The 21,873-nt window shown below is 34.3% G+C and overlaps 1 protein-coding gene across 1 annotated transcript; it reads right to left on the bottom strand.

Annotated features, from left to right (window-relative positions):
* Positions 1–6,505: 6,505 nt before the first annotated feature.
* On the bottom strand, positions 6,506–15,953 carry LOC135139609 (odorant receptor Or1-like). The gene is made up of 5 exons (XM_064069908.1): positions 15,274–15,953; positions 15,125–15,224; positions 14,973–15,077; positions 14,771–14,923; positions 6,506–6,808 (listed from the first exon to the last, which is right to left on the bottom strand). Exons 1-5 carry the CDS (start codon positions 15,951–15,953, stop codon positions 6,506–6,508), a joined length of 1,341 nt encoding a protein of 446 aa, XP_063925978.1.
* Between the last annotated feature and the right edge of the window lie 5,920 nt (positions 15,954–21,873).

Here is a 21,873-nt window from a genome sequence, read left to right as displayed (position 1 = left end):
CGTAAAAATTTATGTTGTGAACAATATTGTGTGATTTTACATTAGTTTCATATAAGTTTATTTGTATATTTTATTATAACATATATAATAATTTTACTTGAAAGACTTTCAAAATTACTTCCGTTTGAGAAAAAAAAAAATTAAAAATTTGTTGCTTTAGATACATATTAATAATTACGAAACTCGGAGATTTTTCAAAATTAGTCAATAAAATGGACATATTATAACTTTTTCATTGTTAATAAAATTTGATAAAAAATTACTTTCCTAACAAGAGTTAGCTAAAGTCTATGAGGTAATTCATATCTTTTTAGTTGGAATCATTAGAATTATTGATAATACTAGCAAATATTTTTGTAATGAAAAATTAAGACATTATTAAGTATTTTTGAAATGGCAATGCTATCCGATTTTATTAATTTCAGAAAATTTCTAAAATAGTTTCCCTATTTCTTGTCGAATTTGATTATTGTAATGCTTTTTACAAAATTCTAAAAACGTATTTCACCGACTGTTATTTTAGTTAACTTCACCGATGAATTCAGAAAAAAATAATTAGTTTTCCAAATAATGTTATTAACAATGAAAATGGGCTAAGAGGTGTAATTTTTTAAACTTTTGGAATTTTCGTTTGGCCTATTTTTATAGCCACAAGTAAATTATTTTTCCTGATTTTAATTTGTTAACTCTGGCGATGAAAGATATTAAAAAATAAGTAGACAATAAATTTGCTTAGCTTGATTTTAATTTTACACAGTTCTCTCTCTCATTATTCCTGATTTTTATAAATATGTACTTACCATTTTTGCAAGTCGTTGCTTAGAGCTTAGCGTTGAAATTTAGTGGAAGTTGCATCGAACAAATAGCGCGGATATTGCGAGATCGAACCGTTTTCTTATTTTGTAAATGGTATTATCTATTTTTTTAACATATGTGTGATTTCTAAAAAATAATCAAATTTCACACTTCTCCCTTATTTGAGATCCTACAGGAAAAATAAAGGCTGATTCGGGATCCCGAGAAATATTCGGTTACGATAGAGCCTCTTGCGCAAAAATTTGACGAACTTTTCAATTTAGTGACAAAATGGTGGAGGCGCCAATTTAAAATTTCTCCCTTATTTGGAGACCTACTGGCAAAATAAGGGAAAACTTGTGATCCCTAGAAAAGTTCGGTTCGGACACAACCTTTTCTGGGAGAGTTGGAACAACTTTCAATTTTGGTAAAAAAATGGTGGAGCAGCTAAAATAAAATCTAATTTCTCAATTATTGGAGGACCTATAGGAAAACAAAGGAAGATTTGTAATCCCCAGAAAATTTTGGTTCGGGTAGAACCTCTTCGGGCAGAATTTGATAAATTTTCAATTTTGGTGGAAAAATGGTGGAGGCGCCAGAATAAAATATAATTTCTCCCTTATTTGAGGACCTACAGAAAAAATAAGGGCAGATTCGCGATCCCGAGGAAAATTCGGTTGGGATAAAGCCTCTTGCGCAAAAATTTGATGAACTTTTCAATTTAGTAACAAAATGGTGGAGGCGCCACAATAAAATTTAATTTGTCCCTTATTTGCAGACCTACTGGCAAAATAAAGGAAAATTTGTGATCCCTAGAAAATTTCGGTTCGGACACAATCTTTTCCGGGAGAATTGGAACAACTTTCAATTTCGGTAAAAAAATGGTGGAGGCGCTAAAATAAACTTTAATTTCTCTTTTTTTGACGACCTAAAGGAAAAATCAGGCCAGATTTGTGATCCGGACAAAATTTCAGTTCGGATAGATTGTTTTTTGGTAGAATTGGAGAAAATATCAAATTTCATGAAAAATGGTGGAGGCGCCAAAATAAAATTCAATTTCTCCATTATTTGAGGACTGACAGGAAAACAAGGGAAGATTTGTGATCCCGAGCGAATTTTGGTTCGGGTAGAACCTCTTCCGGGAGAATTTGAGAAACTTTCAATTTTGGTGAAAAAATGGTGGAGGCGCCAGAATAAAATGTAATTTCGCCCTTAATTGAGGACCTACAGAAAAGATAAGGACAGATTCGTGATTCCGAGAAAAATTCGGTTTGGATAAAGCCTCTTACGCGAAAATTTGATTAACTTTTCAATTTAGTGACAAAATGGTGGAGGCGCCACATTAAAATTGAATTTTTCTCTTATTTTGAGACCTACTGGCAAATAAGGGAAAATTTATGAATCTTGGAAAATTTCGGTTCGGATAGAACCTTTTCAGAGACCGTTGGAACAACTTTTAATTTTGGTGGAAAAATGGTGGAGGCGCTAAAATAAAATTTAATTTCTCCCTTTCTTGACGATCTAGAGAAATGATAAGGGCAGATTTGTTATGTCGTGGAAAATTTCGGTACGGATAGATTGTCTTGCTGGAGAATTTGAGCAACACTGAACTTTGATGAAAAATGGTGGAGGCGCTAGAATAAAATTTAATTTCTCCATTATTTCAGAACATATAGGACAAATTAGGGCAGATTCGTGATCCTAAAAAAATTTCAGTTCGGATAGAACCTTTTCCGGTAGAATTTCAGCAGCTTTCTAGTTTGATGAAAAAATGGTGGAGGCGCCACAATAAAAATTAATTTCTTCCTTATTTGGAGACCTACTGGCAAAATAAGGGAGAATTTGTGATCCCTGAAAAATTTCGGTTCGGATAGAACCTTTTCCGGGAGGGTTGAACAACTTTCAATTTTGGTGGAAAAATGGTGGAGGCGCTAAAATAAAATTTAATTTCTCTCTTTTTTGACGACCTAGAAAAAAATAAGGGCATATTTGTTATGTCGGGAAAATTTCGGTACGGATAGATTGTTTTGCTGGAGAATTTGAGCAACACTCAACTTTGATGAAAAATGGTGGAGGCGCTAGAATAAAATTTAATTTCTCCATTATCTGAGAACCTATAGGAAAAGTTAGGGCAGATTCGTGATCCTGAAAAAATTTCAGTTCGGATAGAACCTTTTCCGGTAGAATTTCAGCAGCTTTCAAGTTTGATGCAAAAATGGTGGGGGCGCCGCAATAAAGATTAATTTCTTCCTTATTCGGAGACCTATTGGCAAAATAAGGGAAAATTTGTGATCCCTAGAAAATTTCGGTTCGGATAGAACCTTTTCCGGGACCGTTATTGGAACAACTTTCAATTTTGGTGGGAAAATGGTGGAGGCGCTCGAATGAAATTTAATTTCTCCATTGTCTGAGAACCTATAGGAAAAATTGGGGCAGATTTGTGATCCTGAAAAAATTTCAGTTCGGATAGAACCTTTTCCGGTAGAATTTCAGCAGCTTTCAAGTTTGATGCAAAAATGGTGAAGCTGCCAAAATAAAAATTAATTTCTTCCTTATTTGGAGACCTACTGGCAAAATAAGGGAAAATTTGTGATCCCTGGAAAATTTCGGTTCGGATGGAAACTTTTCCGGGCGCGTTGGAACAACTTTCAATTTTGGTGGAAAAATGGTGGAGGCGCTAGAATAAAATTTAATTTCTCCATTATCTGAGAACCTATCGGAAAAATTGGGGCGGATTCCTGATCCTGAAAAGATTTCAGTTCGGATAGAACCTTTTCCGGTAGAATTTCAGCAGCTTTCAAGTTTGATGCAAAAATGGTGGGGGCGCCACAATAAAAATTAATTTCTACCTTATTTGGAGACCAACTGGCAAAATAAGAGAAAATATGTGATTCCTCGAAAGTTTCGGTTCGGATAGATCCTTTCCCGGGACCGTTGGAACAACTTTCAATTTTGGTGGAAAAATGGTGGAGGCGCTAGAATAAAATTTAATTTCTCCATTATCTGAGAACCTATCGGAAAAATTGGGGCGGATTCCTGATCCTGAAAAGATTTCAGTTCGAATAGAACCTTTTCCGGTAGAATTTCAGCAGCTTTCAAGTTTGATGCAAAAATGGTGGGGGCGCCACAATAAAAATTAATTTCTTCCTTATTTGGAGACCTACTGGCAAAATAAGAGAAAATTTGTGATTCCTCGAAAGTTTCGGTTCGGATAGATCCTTTCCCGGGACCGTTGGAACAACTTTCAATTTTGGTGGAAAAATGGTGGAGGCGCTCGAATGAAATTTAATTTCTCCATTGTCTGAGAACCTATAGGAAAAATTGGGGCAGATTTGTGATCCTGAAAAAATTTCAGTTCGGATAGAACCTTTTCCGGTAGAATTTCAGCAGCTTTCAAGTTTGATGCAAAAATGGTGAAGCTGCCAAAATAAAAATTAATTTCTTCCTTATTTGGAGACCTACTGGCAAAATAAGGGAAAATTTGTGATCCCTGGAAAATTTCGGTTCGGATGGAAACTTTTCCGGGCGCGTTGGAACAACTTTCAATTTTGGTGGAAAAATGGTGGAGGCGCTAGAATAAAATTTAATTTCTCCATTATCTGAGAACCTATCGGAAAAATTGGGGCGGATTCCTGATCCTGAAAAGATTTCAGTTCGGATAGAACCTTTTCCGGTAGAATTTCAGCAGCTTTCAAGTTTGATGCAAAAATGGTGGGGGCGCCACAATAAAAATTAATTTCTTCCTTATTTGGAGACCTACTGGCAAAATAAGAGAAAATTTGTGATTCCTCGAAAGTTTCGGTTCGGATAGATCCTTTCCCGGGACCGTTGGAACAACTTTCAATTTTGGTGGAAAAATGGTGGAGTCGCTAAAATAAAATTTAATTTCTCTCTTTTTTGACGACCTAGAGAACAAATAAGGGCAGATTTGTGATGTCGAGAAAATTTCGGTTCGGATAGATTGTTTTGCTGGAGAGTTTGAGCAACACTCAACTTTGATGATAAATGGTGGAGGCGCTAGTATAAAATTTAATATCCCTCTTTTTTGACGACCTAGAGGAAAAATCAGGGCAGATTTGTGATCCCGAGAAAATTGTGGTTCGGGTAGATTTTTTTTGGTAGAATTTGAAAAAATTTCAAATTGCATGAAAAATGGTGGAGGCGCCACAATAAAACTTAATTTCTTCCTTATTTGATGATCTACAGAACAAATAAGGGCAGATTCGCGATCCCGAGGAAAATTTGGTTCGGATAGAGCCTCTTGCACGAAAATTTGGTGAACTCTTCAATTTAGTGACAAAATGGTGGACGCGCCATATTAAAATTTAATTTCTCCCTTATTTGGGGACCTACTGGCAAAATAAGGGAAAATTTGTTATCCCTAGAAAATTTTGGTTCGGACACAACCTTTTCCGGGAGAGTTGGAACAACTTTCAAGTTTGGTAAAAAAATGGTGGAGACGCTAAAATGAAATTTAATTTCTCTCTTTTTTGGACCACCTAGAGGAAAATTCAGGACAGATTTGTGATCCCGAGAAAATTTCGGTTCGGATAGATAGTTTTCTGGTAGAATTTGAGAAAATTTTAAATTTCATGAAAAATGGTGGAAGCGCCTCAATAAAATTTAATTTCTCCATTATTTGAGGACTGACAGGAAAAATTAAGCAGATTCGTAATCCCGAGAAACTCTCGGTTTGGGTTGAATTTCTTACTAGAGAATTTGAAGAACTTTTAAATTTGGTGAAAAAATGGTGGAGGTGTAAAAATAAATTTTAATTTCTCTCTTATTGGAGGTCCTATAGCAAAACAAGGGAAGATTTGTGATCCCGAGAAAATTTTGGTTCGGGTAGAACCTCTTCCTGGAGAATTTGAGAAACTTACAATTTTGGCGAAAAAATTGTGGAGGCGCCAGAATACAATGTAATTTCTCCCTTATTTGAGGACCTAGAGAAAAAATAAGAGCAGATTCGCGATCCCGAGGAAAATTGGGTTCGGATAGGGCCTCTTGCGCGAGAATTTGATGAACTTTTCAATTTAGTGACAAAATGGTGGAGGCGGCACTTTAAAATTTAATTTCTCCCTTACTTGGAGATCTACTGGCAAAATAAGGGAAAATTTGTGATCTCTAGAAAATTTCGGTTCGGACACAACCTCTTCCGGAAGAGTTGGAAGAACTTGCAATTTTGGTAAAAACATGGTGGAGGCGCTAAAATAAAATTTAATTTCTCTCTTTTTTGACGACCTAGAAAAAAAATAAGGGCAGATATGTGATCCGGAGAAAATTTCGGTTCGGATAGATTGTTTTCTGGTAGAATTTGAGAAAATTTCAAATTTTATGAAAAATGGTGGAGGCGCCAAAATAAAATTTAATTTCTCCATTATTTGAGGAATTACAGGAAAAATTAAGCAGAGTCGTAATCCAGAGAAACTCTCGGTTCGGGTTGAACTTCTTACGAGAGAATTTGAGGAACTTTTAAATTTGGTGAAAAAATGGTGAAGGCGCTACAATAAAAATTAATTTCTCCCTTATAGGAGGACCTATAGGAAAACAGGGGAAGATTTTTGATCCCGAGCAAATTTTGGTTCGGATAGAACCTTTTCCGGGAGCGTTAGAACAACTTTAAATTTTAGTTGAAAAATGGTGGAGGCACTAAAACAAAATTTAATTTCTCCCTTTTTGACGACCTAGAGAAATAATAAGGGCAGATTTGTTATGTCGAGAAAATTTCGGTACGGATAGATTGTTTTGCTGGAGAATTTGTGCAACATTCAACTTTGATAAAAAATGGTGGAGGCGCTAGAATAAAATTTAATTTCGCTATTATTTGAGAACCTATAGGAAAAATTAGGGCAGATTCGTCATCCTGAAAAAATTTCAGTTCGGATAGAACCTTTTCCGGTCGAATTTTAGCAGCTTTCAAGTTTGATGCAAAAATGGTGGAGGCGCCCCAATAAAAATTAATTTCTTCCTTATTTGGAGACCTACTGGCAAAATAAGCGGAAATGTGTGATCCCTAGAAAATTTCGGTTCGGTTAGAACCTTTTCCGGGAGCGTTAGAACAACTATCAATTTTGGTGGTAAAATGGTGGAGGCGCTTAAATAAAATTTAATTTCTCCCTTTTTTGACGACCTAGAAAAAAAATAAGAGCAGTTTTGTTATGTCGAGAAAATTTCGGTACGGATAGATTGTTTTGCTGGAGAATTTGAGCAACACTCAACTTTGATGAAAAATGTTGGAGGCGCTAAAATAACATTTAATTTCTCCATTATTTGCGAATCTACAAGAAAAATTAGGGCAGATTCGTGATCCTGAAGAAATTTCAGTTCAGGTAGAAACTTTTCCGGTTGAATTTCAGCAGCTTTCAAGTTTGATGAAAAAATGGTGGAGGCGCCACAATAAAAATTAATTTCTTCCTTATTTGGAGACCTACTGGCAAAACAAGCGCAAATGTGTGATCCCTAGAAAATTTCGGTTCGGGGAGAACCTTTTCCGGGAGCGTTAGAACAACTATCAATTTTGGTGGAAAAATGGTGGAGGCGCTTAAATAAAATTTAATTTCTCCCTTTTTTGACGACCTAGAAAAAAAATAAGAGCAGATTTGTTATGTCGAGAAAATTTCGGTACGGATACATTGTTTTGCTGGAGAATTTGAGCAACACTCAACTTTGATGAAAAATGGTGGAGGCGCTAGAATAAAATTTAATTTCGCCATTATCTGAGAACCTATAGGAAAAGTTAAGGCAGATTCGTGATCCTAAAAAAATTTCAGTTCGGATAGAACCTTTTCCGGTAGAATTTCAGCAGCTTTCAAGTTTGATGCAAAAATGGTGAAGCCGCTAAAATAAAATTTAATTTCTTCCTTATTTGGAGACCTACTGGCAAAATAAGGGAAAATTTGTGATCCCTAGAAAATTTCGATTCGGATAGAACCAGAGCTGTTCAGTACTTCAAGTAAAAGTACTTGAAGTAATACTTCAAGTACTTTAAGTACTTCAAGTACTTTACTTGAAGTACTTTTATATTTAGGTACTTGGTACTTGGTACTTGGAGTATTTCTAAAATGTACTTGAGTTTAGTACTTGATTTTGCCAAGTACTTTGCTCCAAGTACTTCACTCAGTATTTTAAATACTCTTGAATTACTTGAAGTATGAAAGTGGAAATTTCAAATACTTTAGTCTCTATTTTACGAAGTTTTCACATCTCAAAATAGGGTCTGTTAAATACTTGAAGTTATTAATTCAATTATTTGATTAGATGTATTTTTATAGTAAAATCGTGTTTTTTTCCTGTGAGGTTATATTTTGATCTGTGATTGTGGATATCTTATCCACAATATGACGTACATTTCATAGGTACTTGCATAATGCCGATAGATAGGTAGGTAAGAAAATTAATGTCATAAATATGTCATTTGAGAGTGGATGACGACAGCAGAAGTGTCGGAGATCTGTGTAAAATTTTCAGCGATGTAAAGTTGTGAATATATGAATTTTGTCTTTTTTGTATTTTGGTCTGGAACTTAACTTTGCGGGTAGTTTTTCAGTACCTTCCCGGTACCCCAAAGGGAATCGGGTTTGTTGACGTACCTGCTAAAGTGCAAGGTCGGATTTGAAAATATTTGAGAAATGATTCAGTACTCGTTCAAAAAGATATTTATTCTTTCATTAGTTTCTTAACCCCGCCATGTATTTGTCAGTAAGAAGCCTGGTCAGGGCGGAGAACTCGGCAGGGGATTATCCCTTTTATTATAATAGCAATAGCTGATGGCAGGTACAGACTTTCATATTCGCCTCTTCCTCGTAGAATTTAAACACAATTTTATGTTAAATATTTTGCAGTTTAATTTTCTTTATCATGTTAGACACTCGTTTTTTACCAAATTTTCTTTTTTTGTTTATACATGGTTCAGCCATATAAACTTAGTTGGTTATTACTACTTATATTTTCTCACATTAAAGTTTCAAATAATCTTTTAAATTGTATGAATTATTTGAACACCAACAATTTAAAAAGACGTAATGCAGAAAAACAATGATTTTAAAAGTCACACTAATTAGTGTCATTTGTCTTTCCTGTGCGGATTTTATTTATTACCGTACAACAACTTTACGTATTACATTGCATCGCTTATTACATAAACCCAATATTGTTCAAAATGAAATATGTTTTGTGAAACTCGGCTCGTAGTACCAATGTTTTTTGTAATCCAGTTGATACGACCATGATTGTATGGTTTTGATGAGTACCGAATTGTATTTTGATATTGCTCGAAGGACCTTTGTTTTGTTGTGTACGAAATAATAGACAGCGTTCGGCTTCGATGTTTAAATACAGGACGGTTACAGAAGTACTGAATTTACATTTGTATTTACAATATCAGGTAAAGAGACCCAAAAGGGTCAGTGGCGCTTCCGGAAATGGAACAAAATACATATTCACATTATAAAAAAAATACAAAGTTAATGAAATTCGCGATTAGTTAGTATAATTGCCTAGATAAATACACCCCTACGAAATATTTTAACAATAATGAATTTAGTACATATTTACCTGAATTTTCGCAAAAGCCGTTGTTAGGCATTCCCTGAAGTCATTGTAGTATTCAGTTACTAATGTCATCTTCTTTGGGTTCTCAGGTACAAATAAAAAATAAGCCAATCGAAAATGTAAAGAAAAATTCGGGAAAATATTGTGGCATTAGAGGAACAAAATTTTGTATAAATGGACGAAACAGCCCTCCGAACCCATTATTTGTGATTTGTCAGTGTAAAGTTACATAGACAAATATTGTAGTGATTAGTGTTTACTATTTAGTCACTGTAGTATTTAGGTTAATTTAATAATTTTTAGAATAGTAAATACGTAAGTGGTAGACAGATATATTCAGGAATATGGGGCATTCATTCCAAGAAAATTCTCAGCATTTTTGGTAACCGCAAAAGTAAAAAACGACTAATTACTTTGATCACTTTGATATATGAGTTATAGTTTTCGCTGAAAATGGACTCTCGTTTTAGGCATTTTATTTTTTATTTAAAAAATTCATACGTTTTTTTTGAAAATGCAACATAGTGTCTTAAACATTTTTATGTCACGAGCATGTATATGTATCGCACTGCTCTTAAAATTTTTTTCTGAAAAATTTCAGTTTCACAAATCCGGCCCTGTGCACTTTCACAATGGGTAATGATTAAGGGTGCTATATATAAACTACCCACAAACTTAAACACGGAACCGGTTCATAAAATTCATATATTTTTAACACAACTTTATTAAAAAATCAGAACGTTTTGGTGGTGAACCAGAATTCAAAATATTAAAAAAAGGCAACAGAAGCCTGAGAAAATACCATACAGTGCCGATGTTTTTGTTATAAATTAATAGTAAACATACATAGACAACGCCGTCATGTATTTTATTTTAAATTTTAAATTAGAAATAGACGTTAATTTTGTCGAAGGCATTGTGTCAACAGAAAGATGTAAAAGTATTTCAAAAGAATATTGTTTATAAATAACATAGTATTATTAATAAGTGAGCTACCATTCTGCATTTAAGTTGATGCTTATGCAATTTTTTATGTGGCGAAATATGTATTATTGTATACTTAAATTCTGAGTATTAAAAAATTCAGTTCTAAAATATATTAAGCTTTTTTAAAAAAACAGGAAAAGTTATTTAATTCTACAATATTTCAAATAATTAGAAAGTACTTGAAGCATTTTCAGTACTTCAAGTATTTGTAAGTACTTGAAGTATACCTCCAGTACTTCAAGTACTCGTAAGTACTTGAAGTAATGTACTTGGCTTGTACTTCAAGTACATCTGAAAAGTACTTGATACTTGAAATACTCTTGCTGAAAGTAAGTACTTGGTACTTTACTTGAACACTATTTCAAGTAGTACTTTGTACTTGGTACTGCAAGTACTTTTTTTGAGTACTTTGAACAGCTCTGGATAGAACCTTTCCCGGCACCGTTGGAACAACTTTCAATTTTGGTGTAAAAATGGTGGAGGCGCTAAAATAAAATTTAATTTCTCCCTTTTTTGACGACCTAGAGAAAAAATAAGGGCAGATTTGTTACGTCGAGAAAATTTCGGTACGGATAGATTGTTGACCTATAGGAAAAGTTAGGGCGGATTCGTGATCTTTAAAATTTTCAGTTCGGATAGAACCTTTATTTTATATTTTATGAACCTGACCTAACTTGACGTAACGTGACCTGACCTGTGCTGACTTCTCTATTATCCCAAATTTCCGAAGAAACGAAGATGAAAATGACTTCCTGGATATAGAAATCTCCAAGAAAATGTTCTCAAGTAGTTTTCGAAAATAGTTGAAAAATGTTAGAATATGTCAAAAGTGCCAAAATCACGTTTATCTTATCAAATACTAGCCCCGCCCACCCACCCTCTAATTTCTTCGGGAGTATGTCATTTGCTAAAATCGATCTCTTCTTAGGAAGTACTAGCCTCGCCCACCCCCCTCTACTCATTCTAACGACTAATTTTATTTTTGTTCCGTATAAGATGAATCACTTCATTCAGTTTGGATGAAATTAATCCCTGAAAAGGAGAGGTCGGGTGGGTGGGCGGGGCTAATTGTGTTCTTCTGACGAGTGGGAGTGGAAACTATATGTAACAGAATAGAATCTGAAAAAAGTAAAAAAAGCGCTAATTTTAACTTTTTGATATACTATTTGGTATAAAATTTATTTTTTATTTTATGCATCTGACCTAACTTGACGTAACGTGACCTGACCTGTCTTAAATTCTCTATTACCTCAAATTTCCGAAGAAACGAAGCTGAAAATGACTTTTGGATATCGAAATCTACAAGAAAATGTTTTCAACTAATTTTCGAAAATAGTTGAAAATGGTGGAAAATGTCAAACGTGCCAAACTCACCCTAGTGTTATCAAATACATAGTGTAAAATAAGTTTTTTTTTAAAGTTGCCCCAAAGTTTTCTGGGATGTATATGTTTTTAATCACGTAGAAATATTTTCGAAATATTCGGTGTAAAATTCTAATTTTTTGAAATTTCTAAAATTTGGGATATTTCAATGAGCGATTCTTGAAAAACGGTTAGAGTGATCGAAGAAATGCGAGCAGAAGTGGTTTCGGCGGTCCAAAATCTAGAAAAAAATCTAAAAATGGTCGAGGTTGGATCGAAATTTGCATAAGAAAATTGGTTGAAAATGGTAGGAAATGTTAAAAGTGCCAAAATCACTCTTATCTTGTCAAATACTAGCCCCGCCCACCCACCCTCCATTTTCTTAGGGAGTATATCATTTGACAAAATCAATCTTATCTTAGCAAGCGCTAGCCTCGCCCACCTCATTCTAAGGATTAATTTTATTTCTGTTCAGTATAAGATCATTTATTTCATTCAGATTAGTCAATCACTGAAAAGGAGGCAGGGAGGGTGGGCGGAGCTAATTGTGTTCGATTGTCGAGTGGGTGTGGAAACTAATATGTAATAGAATCTAGAATATGAAAAAAGTAAAAAAAGCACTCTTCGTAACTTTCTGATATATTATTTGCTGTAAAATTTATTTTTTATTTCATGCACCTGACCTGACTTGTCCTGACTTCTCTATTGTCCCAAATTTTCAAAGAAACGTAGCCGAAAATGACTTCTGGGTTTCGAAATCTCCAAGAAAATGTCTTCAACTAATTTTCGAAAATAGTTGAAAAATGGTAGAAAATGGCAAAAGTGCCAAAATCACTCTTATCTTATGATCATCAAATACATAGGTAGTGTAAAATTTCTCTGTTAAAAAAGTTGGCTAAAAATTCTCAAAAAATTCTGGGATGTAGATCTCGACGAGCTAATTCCAAAGTTATAACGTGCTTATGATCACGGAGCAATATTTTCGAAAAATTGTGTGTGAAATTCGAATTTTTTTAAAGTTCTAAAAATTGTGATATTTCAATGGATGATTCTGGAAAACGTGAGTGGTCAATGAAATGAGGAGAAATTATTTAGTTAAATTTCGAAAAGGGTCGAGATTGGGTCGCAATTTTAATAAGAAAATTAGTTGAAAAATGGTAGAAAATGTCAAAAGTGCCAAAATCACTCTTATGTTATCAAATACTAGCACCACCCACCCACCCTCAATTTTTTTGGGAAATATGTCATTTGCCAAAATCAGTCTTATCTTAGCAAGTACTAGTCCCGCCTACCCGTCCTCTTCTCATTGTAACGACTAATTCTATTTCTGTTCAGTATAAGATCATTCATTTCATTCAGTTTGGATAAAATGAATCACTGAAAAGGAGGCAGGTTGGGTGGGCGGGGCTAATTGTGTTCCTTTGTCGAGTGGGAGTGGAAATTAATGTGTAATAGAATTTAGAATCTCAAAAAAGTACAAAAAAAGCGATAATCGTAGCTTTTTGATATGCTGTTTGGTATAAAATTTATTTTTTATTTTATGCATCTGACCGAACTTGACGTAACGTGACCTGACCTGTCCTGACTTTTCTATTACCTCAAATTTCCGAAGAAACGAAGCTGAAAATGACTTCTGGATATCGAAATCTACAAGAAAATGCCTTCAACTAATTTTCGAAAATACATAGATGAAAAATGGTGGAAAATGTCAAACGTGCCAAAATCACCCTTGTGTTTTCAAGTACATGGTGTAAAATTTGTTTTTTATAAAAGTTGCCCAAAATTTTCAAAAAATTCTGGGATGTGTATGTTTATAATTACATAGAAAGAAGATCATTAATTTCATTCATTTTGGATAAAATCAGTCACTGAAAAAAAGGCAGGGCTAATTGTATTATCAAATACATAGTGTGAAATTTCTGTGTTATAAAAGTTGTCCAAAAATTCTTAAAAAATTCTGGGATGTAGGTGTTTATGATCACGGAGCAATATTTTGGAAATATTCGGTGTAAAATTCGATTTTTTGAAATTTCTAAAAATTGCCATATTTCAATGGGTTATTTTTGAAAAACGGTTAGACCGATTGAAGAAATGGGACCTGAAGTGACTTCTGCAGCCCGAAATCTACAAGAAAATTTCGAAAATAATCGACAATGGGTCAAAATTTGCATAAGGTAGGTATACATAATATAAAATTTCTTTTTTAAAAAACTTGTTAAAAATTCCCAAAAAATTCTGGGATGTAGATCTCGACGTGCTGATTCCACCAAAATTGCGTGTTTATACATTGCTGAGCAATATTTTCGAAAAGTTAGGTGTGAAATTCGAATTTTTTGCAATTTCTAAAAACTACGATATTTACATAATAGTTTTGAATGTCGTCGAACATGCGAGTACAAAGTAAACAAGAGATTTTACCATATAGGTACAAATGGCTTTTATGTTGGAGAATTAAATTAAATAAAGATGAATCATAGTCATAAATCTTATTCCTATGGAGATAAAGGATTTGATTATATAGGGTGAACATTGAAAAAATATTCTGAAGTAAAACTTTATAATTAGTAAATCTAGAGGGTGTCGTTTTCAGGAATAGCACCAATTTTAACTTGACTCCTTACACAAGTTAAAAATGATTTGATTAAGTAACTAAAACATAATTTGGAAGACATATCAGTCAAGGATAAAAATAAAAAATAACAGTAATGTGAAAATTTAATTATCTTATACACGGAATTTGGAATAGTTTTCCTAATAACTTTTCCATGTGTTCCAAATTATGATGAATACAATTTTTGTGTAACATGTCAGACACCAATTTTTTTGTCTTGATTATAGCACTGTTAGTAGTGGACTTTTGTGTGTTACCTAACCATACTAGACATATAATTCAGAATAATTTTAAATCATAGATCTAAGTGAATTCCTCTAGTGTATTCTAAAACATTGTACGTTTTATTTGTTCAATTTTACGACGACACTTGATACAAAAGAGCAAAATATGACCAAGCAGTTTTCAGAATCTACAAAAAAAATGTATAATTTGAAGAAATAATTCGCTATGAATTATAGTTACCCTCATATATGTATCCAATGAAAGATAAAACAAATTCAACGCAGATATTTGAACAGGTTTTAAATGCATGGTGAAAAAAAGCAACTTCTTTTTAATTTCTTCAGATAGATCAGTCCAGTCGGATTCGAATACAGCATATGGAAGATTGCTACTCTGAAATAATGTTATTAATTTTTACGCTTATAAATATCTACAAAATTACCTTAGCTTGTACCTCGTTTCCAAACCAACAATACATAAATATCTGGATAGTTATAGCAAGACCATACGAAAGGAGAGAGTAAAACTCGTTCGAAAGAGGGACAACCTGTAACTAATACGTGGAAAAACATTCATAACTAAGCAGAAATTTACCGCTGTTAGCTGAAACATAGTTAAGCCAATGGAGACACCACTAATCAAAAGGTGCCAAAATAAAATCCAGTTGAAAAATTTCGTCGAACTTTCAATAAACCTGAAAATACAAATAAAAATACCGTCAAACGATTATTGAACTCACTCACCTTAAGATATTTTTATGGTGGTCTACACACCTTAACATATTGTGATACACATCATTAGTAGCTCGTTGAGCCACATTTGCCAGATTTCTGATGTTGTCTGTCAACATATCGAACTGACAAGAAGTATACACATTGAATGCTGATATCAGTGTGTCGACATTCACATGAACTGTAGTCAGATAGCAAATACCTATCACTTGATAGACGTAAGTGATTTCATAATACGGCGACTTTTTATAATCGTATGGGTACCACCCCAGAAAGGGTAATCTTTTCTCTTCGGATTTATCCATCATTGGATAAATCGCCCAGAAGGTGTTACCTCCAAAACACATGCTCAAATACACTTTATAAACCGTCTTCCAGAGGTAAATGGTGGGCTCGATGAGATTTCGCTGTTGAGTGTTCCTTGGCTGAAACCAGTCGCTCTTAAAAATGATCATTCTTTCTTTGAGTATTTTCAAATTTTTGATTAAATAATACGCTTTCACTCCTCCCAGAATTTCAATAAGCAAGAGGTAAGAAGTTGCCACTATTGACTTCAAATCGTGAGCAATGAAATAGACATTTACCACTTGAAAGAATATGTGTCCGAAGATGAAAAGTGATACTGTGATTGAAGAATATACCATATAGAATCCAGGTTCGTAGGTTTTGTCACCTTCGGGCCACAGACCCATGATTCGTAGCAGAATTATGTTCATTTTGATTTTCGATTGCCACTTGTATTTTTCCATAGTGGAGGGTGGACTGTGCTTAAAAGCTTGTAATTTGTGATACTGTAGTAGTAATATCAACAATAATCACACGGTAAATTTCAATCTTTTCTAGTCGGAGCTCAGACGAAAAATGTTCGTCGTGATGATTTTTATGTTTATAGAATTTTCTCAGGGTGAAAATAAAACACTGGTATTAAAACGTTTTTATAAATCGTCTAATTATATACATTCTAACGTTTAAGATGACCGTAATTTCTAGGTAAGTACTATTTATTTTTCGTTAAACCTATCAATTAGTGCGCCCGAAGTAAAACTGAACCGTATTATTTTGGAGGGTAATTGTAGAAAAGAATTTCGGAGAAAGTAAGTAAGCTCATTAATTATTAAAGGTCGTACACTATAATTGTCTCTGTAATTATTGTTCTGGTTAACTCCCCAGGTAATTTTTTATTTGGCTCGAGAGTATTTGTTGTAAGACTTTTAAAGGTTGAACAATTAAATTTTTTTGAAGGGTGACTACGTTAGATTGCATTACGTCGGCAACTGTTGTTTTTGTTTGTCGGAGAAATGGATACTTGGAAATGTCAAAATTAATTTACAAAAATTTGGTACGTAAAAATTTATGTTGTGAACAATATTGTGTGATTTTACATTAGTTTCATATAAGTTTATTTGTATATTTTATTATAACATATATAATAATTTTACTTGAAAGACTTTCAAAATTACTTCCGTTTGAGAAAAAAAAAAATAAAAAATTTGTTGCTTTAGATACATATTAATAATTACGAAACTCGGAGATTTTTCAAAATTAGTCAATAAAATGGACATATTATAACTTTTTCATTGTTAATAAAATTTGATAAAAAATTACTTTCCTAACAAGAGTTAGCTAAAGTCTATGAGGTAATTCATATCTTTTTAGTTGGAATCATTAGAATTATTGATAATACTAGCAAATATTTTTGTAATGAAAAATTAAGACATTATTAAGTATTTTTGAAATTGCAATGCTATCCGATTTTATTAATTTCAGAAAATTTCTAAAATAGTTTCCCTATTTCTTGTCGAATTTGATTATTGTAATGCTTTTTACAAAATTCTAAAAACGTATTTCACCGACTGTTATTTTAGTTAACTTCACCGATGAATTCAGAAAAAAATAATTAGTTTTCCAAATAATGTTATTAACAATGAAAATGGGCTAAGAGGCGGATATTACGAGATCGAACCGTTTTCTTATTTTGTAAATGGTATTATCTATTTTTTTAACATATGTGTGATATCTAAAAATTAATCAAATTTCACACTTCTCCCTTATTTGAGATCCTACAGGAAAAATAAAGGCTGATTCGCGATCCCGAAAAATATTCGGTTACGATAGAGCCTCTTGTGCAAAAATTTCACGAACTTTTCAATTTAGTGACAAAATGGTGGAGGCGCCAATTTAAAATTTCTCCCTTATTTGGAGACCTACTGGCAAAATAAGGGAAAACTTGTGATCCCTAGAAAAGTTCGGTTCGGACACAACCTTTTCTGGGATTCAATTTTGGTAAAAAAATGGTGGAGGCGCTAAAATAAAATTTAATTTCTCTCTTTTTTGACGACCAAGAGGCAAAATCAGGGCAGATTTGTGATCCGGAGAAAATTTTGGTTTGGATAGATTTTTTCTGGTAGAATTTGAGAAAATTTCAAATTTCATGAAAAATGGTGGAGGCACACAATAAAATCTAATTTCTCTATTGTTTTAAGACTCACAGAAAAAATTAAACAGATTCGTAATCCCGAGAAACTCTCAGTTCGGGTTGAACTTCTTACGAGATAATTTGAGGAACTTTTAAATTTGGTGACAAAATGGTGGAGCAGCTAAAATAAAATCTAATTTCTCAATTATTGGAGGACCTATAGGAAAACAAAGGAAGATTTGTAATCCCCAGAAAATTTTGGTTCGGGTAGAACCTCTTCCGGCAGAATTTGATAAACTTTCAATTTTGGTGGAAAAATGGTGGAGGCGCCAGAATAAAATATAATTTCTCCCTTATTTGAGGACCTACAGAAAAAATAAGGGCAGATTCGCGATCCCGAGGAAAATTCGGTTCGGATAAAGCCTCTTGCGCAAAAATTTGATGAACTTTTCAATTTAGTAACAAAATGGTGGAGGCGCCACAATAAAATTTAATTTGTCCCTTATTTGCAGACCTACTGGCAAAATAAAGGAAAATTTGTGATCCCTAGAAAATTTCGGTTCGGACACAACCTTTTCCGGGAGAATTGGAACAACTTTCAATTTCGGTAAAAAAATGGTGGAGGCGCTAAAATAACTTTAATTTCTGTTTTTTTGACGACCTAGAGGAAAAATCAGGCCAGATTTGTGATCCGGAGAAAATTTCAGTTCGGATAGATGGTTTTTTGGTAGAATTCAACGTTTCGTCCTCTTGCAAAATTTTAAAATTCTGGGCAACGAAGAAAAAACGGTCTACGTACCAGGCTCTACTGCAAGTAGATAAAAAATCTTACGACAGATTAATGGCAGCTGGCGGACTCTTTATCGGGTACGATTACTGTATAGTTTTTGACGGACTAGATGCTAACCGCTGTTTCAATTGCAACAATTTCGGCCATTCGTTCCGCGTGTGCAAGGAGAAACTTTCCTGTCCAAAATGCAGTTCTGAGCATGAATTAAGTGCCTGCGTAGCCGAAAACCTGAAATGTATAAACTGCATTCGAATGTCTATCAAAGAAGGCAAACAATTTGACACAAATCACGCGGTCTGGGATAATTCCTGTCCCGTTTACAAATCAGCTCTTGAGAAACTTAAAGCTGATATTTTTTCAACATAGCAACCAGTACGCAGGTCTTCTGGCCATGTCGAAACATCGTATCACGATCGAAACAAAATCGCGCAATATTCGGTGATGTACACAAACATTGCATCTTTATTAGCCAAACTTGACCCTCTTACTCTATATATACAAGAAAAAAATCCTGCCTGTATTCTGCTAACTGAAACATGGCTGTCTCCCGTTGTCCCAGACTCTTTGATTGGTTTAAACGACTACATCTTCTATCGTACGGATCGTTCCTCACGTGGAGGAGGAGTCTGTATCTTGTTAAATAGAACACTTTTCAAACAGTTTTCAGTTACGAGCTGCAGTAAAAACTACGGCAAAATAGAACTGATACGCGTCACCTGTGTATCCAGCTGCCAAAGCTTTTCATTGGTATGTATCTACCGACCACCTGGATCCTCTGTAGTCGAAGATGAACTCCTCTTCGAGGACATTAAATTGTTTTGCAGCCATTACTCTAACCTGTTAATATTCGGTGATTTTAATTTTCCCAAGATCTCCTGGCCGCACCTACAGCTGCTCGACAACGATAATTCCGCCATCTTATTTGCTGACCTTCTTTTGGAAACTAACCTAATGCAACTGGTATCATTCCCTACTCGCTCCCGTTTTGGCCAAACTCCTTCCTTAATAGACTTAATTCTTACGAACGATCCCAATCTTTTATGCGAAATCAGTCAACAGCCTCCAATTGGTATTTCTGACCACTGCGTCATTGAAACTTTCTTACAGTATCACATTCCACCAACAGAAAGATACGAACGACGTGAATACAACAGGATCGACTTTGACGGTCTAAATTCTGACCTGGCCAAAATAAACTGGGATTCTCTTTACCACACTGCCAACTCCATCGAAGCCTGGGATATTTTTACTAATATCTTATCTGATCTCACCTCTCAAAACGCTACTACCTTCCATATTAAGTATATTCGTACCAAGCCCTGGATATCTTCTCATTTTCTAAAACAAGCTAAAATAAAAAAAATGTTGTGGAACAAATTTAAGGTTTCTGGCTCTCAATATGACTACGATCAACATCGAGTTTTTTCTAATAAGTTAAAAAGTGATATACGGTCTGCAAAATATAGGTATGAACTAAACGTTACAAAAAGAGGTCCTAAAGCGGTATACAAATATGTTCGTGGAAAGATGTTATCCAAAGTCTCAGTTCCAATTATGTGCAAAAACGACAACACACTTGCGGCTAATGAACATCAATCGGCCAATCTCTTGGCTGACTTCTTCCAAAGTGTGTTCACCTCCGAACCTCATACCAATCTACCTCCTTGTTTATCACCCCATAAAGAACTGTTTCTTTCTAATATTGATTTTACTGAAGAACTGGTTCTTGCAGAGTTAATCAAAATTTCTGAAAAAAGTTCGCCAGGACCTGATGGTTTATCTCCTCTTATACTCAAAAAATGTGCTAGTTGGATTGCTGGTCGTTTATCCCACATTATGACTCTTTCGTTTCAGAACTCAGTTCTTCCCCCTATATGGCTCCAAGCACTAATCACACCCATATATAAGAAAGGCGATAAAACGAAAGCTGAAAATTATAGACCTATCAGCCTTACTTCCATATGCAGCAAAGTTATGGAGAGAATCATATGGAATCAAATGTTTCGATTTTTAAACGATCAAAGCATACTTTCTGCTAACCAACATGGGTTCCTACCTGGAAGATCTACCGTTACTTGCTTGCTTCAGTGCCTTAACACGTGGACGATATCTTTGGATCAAAATAAACCGGTCGATATTATTTACTTAGATTTTGAAAAGGCTTTTGATCGCGTTCCTCATCGTCGGCTGTTACGAAAGTTAGATAATGTCGGAATCAGAGGTCTCTTACTCCAGTGGATTCAAGCTTTTCTGAGAGGACGTAGCTTTAGAGTAAGAGTGCGTTCTTGTTATTCATCCAACCGGGAAGTGCTTTCAGGTGTCCCTCAAGGATCGGTGTTGGGCCCGATACTGTTTCTTGTGTACATATCCGACCTTCTGTCTTTGTAAAAATCACCTCATGCTTTTTACGCCGATGACGGCAGACTGTTTAACAACCCATTAACATCCTCCCAAATAATTCAAAGCGATTTGCTTACAGCTCAGAACTGGACGTCCACTTGGTTAATGCCCTTGAACAACAAAAAATGTGTCGTTTTCCGTCTGGGCAAAGATAACCCAAACATACCGTACACTCTTGATAACCATGTCTTACAACCCGTTAATCAGATCAAGGACCTAGGCGTACTATTAGACAACAATTTATCCTTCTCCGAACATGTCAACCTTGTAGTTAAAAAAGCCAATACAGTCAAGTATCTAATACAAAAAGCATTTGTAAGTCCAACGGAAGAATTATCCAAAACTTTACTTGTCTCCTACATACGTCCCATTTTAGAGTATGCAAGTGTAGTCTGGTCACCGAGCTTAATTGGAAACAAAGAATTACTAGAAAAAGTGCAACGTCGTTATTTAAAAACTGTGCAAACTTTAAAGGATAAACCTTACGATGTTAGACTTTCTTTACTTAAACTTCCTTCTTTGGAAAAGCGTCGTATCATTAATGATCTTGTGTGCACCTACAACATTCTTACGCACCAATTTGGTATTGATCTTTCAAATATTTTTGAATTATCTGCTGCCTCTCATCTTCGCGGCCACTCAATGAAGTTGCATCACCAAAAATACAAGACCAGGTGGCGTCAAAATTTCTTATCGAACAGAGTTTTCAACGTATGGAACAGTTTGGATTCAGATCTCATCGAATCAAGTAGAACTGCCTCCTTTAAAAATAAACTTTATAACCACCTGACTGATCTTTAAAAAAAAAAAAAGTATATATAAATATATTGATGTTCCAGTTGTCGTTCGAGCACCCCCTTAATAGAGATGGTAGTGAATTTCAGCTCCCAGTACAGGGTTCCTCGAGTCGAGCATAATAGGCTCTTGCCTCTGCTCTATGACATCAATAATAATAATAATAATAATAATAATAATTTGAGAAAATTTCAAATTTCATGAAAAATGG

Source organism: Zophobas morio, unplaced genomic scaffold (assembly GCF_036711695.1).
Source record: "Zophobas morio isolate AGI-343-1 ecotype UQ-CSIRO unplaced genomic scaffold, CSIRO_AGI_Zmor_V1 ptg000031l, whole genome shotgun sequence".
In the NCBI taxonomy this organism is placed as follows: Eukaryota; Metazoa; Arthropoda; class Insecta; order Coleoptera; family Tenebrionidae; genus Zophobas; species Zophobas morio.
This window is presented reverse-complemented; position numbering and strand designations above follow the sequence as displayed.

Bases quoted from the DNA above. Each gene is read 5' to 3' on its own strand.
- LOC135139609 (XM_064069908.1), bottom strand. From the start codon at position 15,953: ATGGGTCTGTGGCCCGAAGGTGACAAAACCTACGAACCTGGATTCTAT. The intron at 15,225-15,273 runs GTGAGTGAGTTC...TTGTATTTTCAG, and splicing joins CACCATAAAAATATCTTAAG to GTTTATTGAAAGTTCGACGA. The intron at 15,078-15,124 runs GTAAATTTCTGC...TATTAGTTACAG, and splicing joins CTATGTTTCAGCTAACAGCG to GTTGTCCCTCTTTCGAACGA.